At 40.5% G+C, this 9,186-nt stretch overlaps 1 protein-coding gene across 3 annotated transcripts in view; it reads right to left on the bottom strand.

Moving 5' to 3' along the window:
- Nucleotides 1–2,925: 2,925 nt before the first annotated feature.
- fez2 (fasciculation and elongation protein zeta 2 (zygin II)) overlaps nt 2,926–9,186 on the bottom strand; it is a 28,065-nt gene continuing 21,804 nt past the window's right edge. For all 3 annotated transcript variants that reach the window (XM_018093883.2, XM_018093884.2, NM_001016344.2), the window contains 3 exon segments: nt 7,737–7,812; nt 7,130–7,195; nt 2,926–4,270 (listed from right to left, as the gene is read on the bottom strand). In XM_018093883.2, coding sequence (XP_017949372.1) covers nt 4,254–4,270; nt 7,130–7,195; nt 7,737–7,812 — 159 coding nt within the window. In that variant the 3' untranslated portion in view covers nt 2,926–4,253.

The raw sequence follows: 9,186 nt of genomic DNA, 5'->3' as shown, positions 1-9,186 counted from the left end.
TTAATTAAACCTTAGTTGGGATCAAGTACGAGCTACTGCTTTGTACAGAGAAAAAGGTAATCATTTTAAAAATTCACAAATATTTACTTAAAGTGAAATCTATTGGAGATGGCCATCCCAGAATTCAGAGCTTTTTGTTTACCAAGTTTCTGGATAAGGGATCTAGAAGCAGTGGAGACAATGTTCCATATGCCCTCAGCCTTTGTCTGGCTAAAAAAATGATGCAGCTGAAAAATAAATACCTTGTTACAACAGAAATTGCCAAATTTATTTTTACAGCACGGTCAACATTGGGCCATGTTGTGGCTCCTACACACTGCTTTTTTATGTGTTTACAGACATGCTGAGAGCGTAAAAATACATTTTTAGACGCAGCTAAGTGTGTATTTGAGAGTTCTACACACTTTTATTCTATTGCCTTTTCAGCGCATGTTAATTGCATGGAAATGGCGTATGTTGCATATAAAAAGACACAATTCAAGTCAACTTGCTAATGAGTACAAACAGACTAGTAACATGAGTACAACCAGGCAATGGGTTTACCCTTAGGTTAGGGTTGAAATTTGGGCAACCATTGTGCGTTCGAGTTGGGAAGTAAACTCTTCCTCTGCTCCTGAAGTCTCCCTGTCTTCAAACCTAAGGCGCCTGCAGAAGTAGCGTACAGACTGGCAGATAGACATGGGGATGGGCTTTACAATACAAAAAACAGCAACATTTTGCAAGTTAGGGCCAAGTTTGGGTTAAGGTTTGTGGGTTAGGGTTGGGTTTGGGGGTAAGGGTTGGGTGCAGGTTAAGGTTTGTAGATTAGGGTTCGGGTTAAGGCTTGTGGGTTAGGGTCGGGTGTGGGTTAAGGTTTGATGGTTAGGGTCCGGTTTAGATTTGTGGGATAGGGTCGGGTACAGGTTAAGGTTTGTGGGTTAGGGTCAGGTTCGGGTTTAGGTTTGTGGGTTAGGGTCGGGTGCAGGTTAAGGTTTGTGGGTTAGGGTCGGGTGCAGGTTAAGGTTTGTGGGTTAGGGTTGGGTGCGGGTTTAGGTTTGTGGGTTAGGGTCAGGTTCGGGTTAAGGTTTGTGGGTAAGGGTCAGGTTCGGGTTTAGGTTTGTGGGTTAGGGTCGGGTGCAGGTTAAGGTTTGTGGGTAAGGGTCGGGTGTGGGTTAAGGTTTGGGGGTTAGGGTCGGGTGCAGGTTAAGGTTTGTGGGTAAGGGTCGGGTGTGGGTTAAGGTTTGGGGGTTAGGGTCAGGTTTGGGTTAAGGTTTGTGGGTTAGGGTCGGGTGCAGGTTAAGGTTTGTGGGTAAGGGTCAGGTTCGGGTTAAGGTTTGTGGGTAAGGGTCGGGTGTGGGTTAAGGTTTGGGGGTTAGGGTCCGGTTTAGGTTTGTGGGTTAGGGTCAGGTTCGGGTTTAGGTTTGTGGGTTAGGGTCAGGTTCGGGTTTAGGTTTGTGGGTTAGGGTCAGGTTCGGGTTTAGGTTTGTGGGTTAGGGTCGGGTGCAGGTTAAGGTTTGTGGGTAAGGGTCAGGTTCGGGTTAAGGTTTGTGGGTAAGGGTCAGGTTCGGGTTAAGGTTTGTGGGTTAGGGTCGGGTGCAGGTTAAGGTTTGTGGGTTAGGGTCGGGTGCAGGTTAAGGTTTGTGGGTTAGGGTCGGGTGCAGGTTAAGGTTTGTGGGTTAGGGTTGGGTGCGGGTTAAGGTTCGTGGGTTAGGCTCTTCCTCTGCTCCTGAAGTTTCCCTGTCTTGGAACCTAAGGCGCATGTAGAAGTAGCGTACAGAGCAGAAAGACATGGGGATGGGCTTTACAATACAAAAAACAGCAACATTTTGCAGGTTAGGGTCAAGTTTGGGTTAAAGTTTGTGGGTTAGGCTCTTCCTCTGCTCCTGAAGTTTCCCTGTCTTGGAACCTACGGCGTGTGCAGAAGTAGCGTACAGCAGGGATCCCCAAATGCCGGGCCGCGGCCCATTGCCAGTTAGTGGGCAGCTTTAAAGTGGGCAGCTTTCAAGTGGGCCGCCTCGTTTCCCGTGCATGCTTTTCCCCTACATGAGGCGCCCCACGTATAAAGGCGGAATCAATACGCCGCGTGTTTAAAATGCACCGATCAATGCACTGCGCATTGAAAGATGTGGATGAAAGCGCTGCGCATATAAAGGCACAGGTAAAAGGTGCGGATGAAGGTTTCGCGTGTATAAAGACGCAAATGACCGCATAAGGTTTTCTTGACCCACACATCACTAAACCAGGCTGAATTAAAATTAGCTGCTGTGTTTAGGTGCACTCAAACCAACATCAAATGCACAGGAAAAACACCAATGTATTTAAAATCTGCTCTGTGTTCTTATGTTTGATACAGTAAATGCTTTACATCTGCATTTTAGCATGGGTCCTGTTTCTAACCATCACTTTAGCCCATAGCCCATAGCCCATTGCTATTAAACGGGTGACTAGTAAATGCTGACCAGTTGCTATAGGTTACTGCACATAGGCAAACTTAGTGGCTTTTAATATGTCACCCCTTAAATAAACTCAAAATTTTACTAAACTCGAGTGTTTGCTAATTAATTTAAAAATTTTGAATATGAAAACTTGAAATAAAAATTTAAATACATTTGCATTCTTCTTGTTATTTTTAAAGGGTCTCACAAACTCTGAGAAAGTTGAATAAAAGAAAGAAACCTCAAATTTTGCCTAGGACAGCTCCCGTTGACTTTTTCATAAACTTTGAGATGCTGAAGTTTTACATTCGAGTTTTGGAAATCATAATTCAAATTTAGAAGTTTTTGCACAAAAAAAATTGAATCAGGAAAGAAATCTGAATGTTGATAAATCAGACCCTAAACGACTGTGAGGAAAAGGGAATGTAGTTACCCCTAGTTATCCCCAGAGAACATTATTAGCTGCAAAGAAACATTCCAAGCTTTATTTCCCAAATAAATTTCTGCACACTTTCCATAAAGCAGAGTTTAATAATAATATACTAAAATACACTTTGTACAGTTTTATTTTCTCAGTTACAAGCAGGGCAGTGCAAGACAAATAATCCCTTTCCATGGGTCGGGGCAAAGGCTACTAACTCAATACACATCTAGCAGTCGGGTTCCAAAGGATTACTAGATTAATATCTTAATTAAAATTGATTCAATTTATTTTATTAGCTTTGTTCCTTAAAAATAATACTGTTATGTAAAAGTAAACATTTCAAACAATATGTTAAGTGCGCATATTAAAATGATGAGGTCACAACACAGAAAGGCCCTTTGTTGCTTTGCGCCAGAATAACAGTGTATGTAGGGATTAGTATAAGGGGCAGCCCTTGTGCTCTACACAACCAAATGAATTTATTATGTTACACATTTTAAAATAGACTTTGGGCTTTTAATGTATATCTTAAAAATATATTTAAAATACCATAAAAAGTGAAGGTGGGAAGATAAATGGCTTCCAAGTGCATAATGGGTTTTAGTTGCTACAAAGGTGTGCAATTGTAGCAGAATGACTTGATCTTATGTTCCCACTCTGGCTACTTTATATGCCAGCTTTTATAAATCCAAGAGACTATTCTGCAACAGGAAGCTTTAGGGACTGAGACACAAGCAATACTTGTATGATACAGAGAGCGGGCATCTAAACTACAAGAATACGCTAACCCTGTCTAACATGCCTTACAATGTATGGCCTTACAGCGGATGGGAGCTCAGAATTGGAGCCTAGAATTCATTGTTTCCTGTAGTGTTTATAGACTATATTCTTACTTTCTACATTTCTTTAAAAAAATAACGTCAGTGCAATTTGCAAATGTTCCCTTTATACAAAATGAATCAATCCTGATCCAATGCTGTGTCAGCTGACAGCATTGCCACCTGTTGGGTAGGACAAAACGCGTTGCTTTCTCCATCTTAAAACCGCTCAAGAGAATGATTAGTGTCCTATGACTTTCATTTCATGTAAAAATAGATTTCAGCACATAAAAACCGGTTAAAACTGTACATTTGTTCTATAGGCATTAATGTCACAGGAAGGCCATGTCCCATACTCAGCCACGGTTATATCGAGTTGTATTACTTGGTTATTAGAGCCTGCGGAGACGGCTGTAGGATCATCATGCTACAAAACAGCAATGCTGCTAGGAGAAAGGATGGTTAGGAACAGGGCTGCAGCAATAATGCCTGTGGGCAGATATCGGTGGGAAAGAGATGTATGGAACGGCTTGGTGTCATCCACAGGAAATGTCATATCCCAAATTCAATATGCTTGCCATCTTGTGCAGCTGCTCCTTATGTAGGGCACAGAACTGCAAGAGAAAACAAACAGTATAATAAGAAACATCTCTATGGAGACAGGAGGGAATACACAGGAACTCACAGAAGCACCAGCTGTGGTACTGTATCCAGGATGAAATATAGATAGAGCAGTCTATTGCAGAATGAAACACGTTCCATTTGCACTATATGGCCTCTCCTTAGTAGAACAGAGGAAAAGAAGAATAAAAGGGGGATGTAAAGACAAAAAATAAAGTCCCTTTTTTGTCCCTTTACTTATAAATAAACCTCTCTCTAACATACTTCCATTAAAATATCTGTACCGCTTTTATAAAAAAAAACAAAAAACCTGATTTTTATGCACCATCACTTTCCGACTTTCCAACACTGCTGGGAAGGAGGGTGAGGGGGGAGTGATAAACCACTAATACTCATGGTTTTGTAATTAGAATTTAGACAGTGAGGTAACCACATGAAGGAAGGTAATTTAGAAAGTTTTATAGAAAATAAAACTGGGCCACAATATACACTGTGCAATTGCAACACCTTGATGATACAAGGTGTTGTATCATGTTTCTGCTACTTCAATGCTACTGGCATTTTCCTGTCAGTCATAGACAGATTTTCATTAAGGCTTTGGAAGGCTAAGCCTCCCCAAACCTTCCTAGCAAAAAAAAAAAAAAAAGAAATTACGACTAGAGATTTATGCAATGATCTGTTTTCACTTTGGTTGTGATCTCACTGTCATGTCTGGGGTTTATGTAGTTCTCTTTATCCATGTCCGCAGTGATCTTACTGGTATGTCTGGCGTTAATGCAGTGCTTATTATCTATTTTGTACAGTGGTCTTACAGGTACATACTGTAAGATCTGGAATTACATTTTCAATGCAAAATAATCAGGATGGTAGGGGGCCAATCAGCTATTAATCCACAGCTGTTGCTCAAACTCTGCATGTGTTATTAGCCTTAGCACCCCCCCCCCCCCCAAACAAAAAAAATCACCCTCCGCCTATGCTGTCAGTTTTTTAGATCTCATTTTTGCTCACAATTGGAGCACAAGGAGAAAGAGGGAAGAGAGAAAAGAAGAGGGGGTGCAGGTAAGGTGAGAGGAAACCCCAAGTGCCTTAGGGCAGGGAAAGGGAGACAAAATGTCAGCAATAACAAAGAATAATAAAATTATTTTAGGGATATTATAAGCGATATAAAGGTTTTTCTGCTGAATGAATATTATTATTACATTGATTACAGGCGGCAGGAAGGAATGAATCCCAGAAATCTGCTGACAGGGCTGTACCGCAGCAAATAGTTAGCCTCTCTCTAACTGACCTTCAAACAAAAAAGAGAATTTTGCAAGAGGATGACTAAGTGCACTACTGTAAATGAACTTTGGGCTGTGTGATTAGATGTAAAAAGGCAGTGCCTGTAGTAGAGTTCCCTTCCTGGGCCCAGGAATATGCAGTTTAATTCTTATTGTGGGAGAAACCAAGGAACAAATGCAAGGCTGAAAGCAAGGCCTGGAGTGGGATTCAAAATAGGCCCTGGCATTTCAAGTACACAGAGGCCCAAACAGCCCCCCACCAGCCAACTAAATAGTGACTGTCTAACTCTATGGCATCTTCAGCAGTCCCTCTGGCATTTGCCAGAACCCACAGATTGCCACATAATGCTCTACTGAAATCAGTTTTTAAAAAAAATAAAAAAAAATAAAAACAAGTTATTTATTTATTTGTGTTTAACTTTTTACAACTGCAGAAAAGAAAATGCATGTTGCACGTATTCAATTGCATATCCAATAAAGTATCTGCAATCTTAAGGTGGCCATACACGTGGGTCCATACACCATCGGTCGCACGAAACATCGTAAGATCCGCCACACACCATTCAGGGCTGAATCGGCAGGTAAGGAGGTAGAAACAATAGGATTTCTACCTCCTTCTGCCGATTCAGCTCTGAAGGGAGAATTTTGGTCAGGCGCCTTCTATGGCGCCCGATCAAAATTTTCAAACTGGTCCGATCGGCGAGTCGTCCCTTATCAGCAGCTTCCTGCGATATCGGTCGACTCGCCGACATGCCATACACGCACCGATTATCGTACGAAACGAGGTTTCGTACGATAATATCGGTGCGTGTATGGCCACCTTTACACAGCATTTATCTGGTTACTGGACAGATATCTGGTTTATTTTTTTAATTGTATGGCCCTTCTGGCCTGAAATCAGTTTTTTAAAAGACCAAAGCAGTTTTTTTTTCTATTTACCATCAGACACCAGACAAGGAAGTCTATTTATTTCACAGGATTCCTTCTGTGTCCCAAATTGTGCTTTGATAATTTGCAGTCTCTCTTTATTGCTGCCTTGTAAATTGATTACCCACCCCCCAACCTGGCATCAGAACAATGGGCGGGTAACAAGATAACAGCCCTCCCTGACACCTATGCAGATGGATTTAGCTGTTCGAAAAGGAACTTCAGGCTAACAGCACGTACCATGGTACAGTGAATCTATAACAATATCCCCACATGCTATAATACAATATGCAGTGAGGGGCAGAGGTTACTGACACCCCAAATAAATGAGTGCAGGAACCCTACATGCACCACCTAGTAGTAGATGACAGAATAGTACCCAGCAGGAGACCAAAAGGAAAAGATGGCTGTGCAAGCACAGGATCATGCAAAATGAACTAACATTCAGACTGGAATGAATTATTTGCACGGGACCCGGTTTAGCATGAATGAGTATGAAAACATGATCTTAAAATCATGACAGTATCTTTTTAACAATAAAAAAAAAAACATGGTATTCAACAGCCCTGCTAGTGCTTACTTAGCATTTTGTGTCACAACTTGTTACATTTCCTAAAAATAAAACAAAAAGTTTTGTGAGCTCACCCTTTAATATGTAATCCGTTAACAACGATGGCACTTTATCACTGTCGTCTTTCATTGCGCGGAGAACTGGAAAGATATAAAAAGGATCCGTTATCCTGAAAACAGTTACCCAGAATGCTTTGAATAACAGGAAGGCAATCTCACACAGGCTGCATTTTAATCAAATAATTAAAAAAAAATGTAAATATTTTTTTTCTGTGTAATAAAACAGTGCGTTGTACTTGATCCCAACTAAGATGTAATTAATCCTTATAGGAGGCAAAACAGTCCTGTTTGGATTACTTAATGTTTAAATGATTTTTTTGTAGGCTTAAGGTATGGAGATCCAAATTACAGAAAGATCCCTTATCTGGAAAACCCCAGGTCCCGAGCATTCTGGATAACAGGTCCCATTTCACATAGAAGTTCTAATTGTAATAAAATGTATAATGTGAAATGCAACTCTATGTAATATTACATGCAGTGGCATAAGGTGACTTGCCCGAGCCCCCTTCCCAAAAGATCTGACTATACTTTGCAAAGACAAAAGATAACAGAAAATAATTTGGGCATTTTTTTTATACAAATTAGACCAAATGAAAACAACTGCTTAAAAGACCATGCTTACTTTTAGTTAATATCTGTAGGTCTTCAATAGAAGGTGGCCCATTTTTCTCTTCATATGGGATGACTGTGGTCAAATACTGTTAAATTAAAATCAAATGTTATTGACATATTTAATAAATACACAACAATCAAAAAGGTAAAATTCCCCTGGTTTCTCTGGCACATACTATAGCATAGCTCACTGGTTTCCAGATGATGTACTTAAAATATGAACATGAAGGAGAATACAGTGTAATATAGTAATTCAATTTCTTACAGAAACTCTTGACTTGATGGGGAAATATGTCTCCTCCGGCACAAGCCTACTGACTGCCAGTCAGCAAAATAAGACAGCAAGATGCTTGGCTATCAGACAGTACGTGACTGGTGCTAGTAATTGTCTAAGAGACATGGTGGGGAAGACTGCACCCCTTAATAAAGGGAAATTAAAATGAAAACACTAGGCAACAAGACAATCCTAGGGCTAAAGCTTTAGAGGAATTGACTATAACATGACTGTAATGCAATCTAAATTAGAAAACAAGTCTTCCTTTATTGTGCCTAGGTAAACCATGTACATTAGAAGATATTGACATAAAATGAAAAATGACAGCAGGGCATTGGCTATCAGAGTGAGAATAAATAATAATAATAATAAAAGCCAATAAATTGGCTAACTACCACAAACCACAAATATGCAAACAGAATTAAAAAAAAACAGCAAAAAAACGAAATCCTCCTGTGTTTGAATGCTTGTCAAGTATCTGGAAGGAGCTCCCCACTTTGCAGAATGTGGCTGGCAAGGAGGGCAAGTCCGCCCTCAACAAGAACACTGCATGCTCACTACAAAGACCTTTCTTGTCTCTCTGAATACTAAACGTGAGAATTCTCAGAGCCCTAACTCTTGTGGCATGACAAACTGTTTCATACTGTTTTTATACAGGACGAGACCCAATGGTAAAAAGGGAAAGGGGAGTCCTACTTGCAGAGGTTTCCAGGTTTAACCCCCAGACATTTGAAGTAACAGAACTGGCCAATCGAGGCAATAGTCTTACCCTTACAAAAATTCACACCACCATATAAAAAGGTTCCAGGCTGCATGTTATGCAGAAAAATAAATAGCCGCACACATCACTAAAATGCCAACGGTTAAATCATTATCAAAAATCATACCACATTTGAACTGGCATAACCCACTAAAGTCAATAGGAAAATTCAGGCAACTAAGACAATTCTGGAGTAAAAAGTAACATCTTTTATACCAAAATGTTGGAATCTTGGCTCAGCGCCAGGCTTGGTCAATGAGAAGCAGATCATCATTATTAAGTCAATATAAAAAAAGAATAGGTTAGATTGAAAATGAAAGGCATGGTTTAGCTTCAGGTAGGATGAGGGTTAGGAGATGAATCAGGTGCAAAAAAACCTGCAACCAGCAATGTCTCTTGGCACATACAGGTGATCCATAAAAATAT

This window comes from Xenopus tropicalis, chromosome 5, assembly GCF_000004195.4.
Source record: "Xenopus tropicalis strain Nigerian chromosome 5, UCB_Xtro_10.0, whole genome shotgun sequence".
Lineage (NCBI taxonomy): Eukaryota > Metazoa > Chordata > Amphibia > Anura > Pipidae > Xenopus > Xenopus tropicalis.
This window is presented reverse-complemented; position numbering and strand designations above follow the sequence as displayed.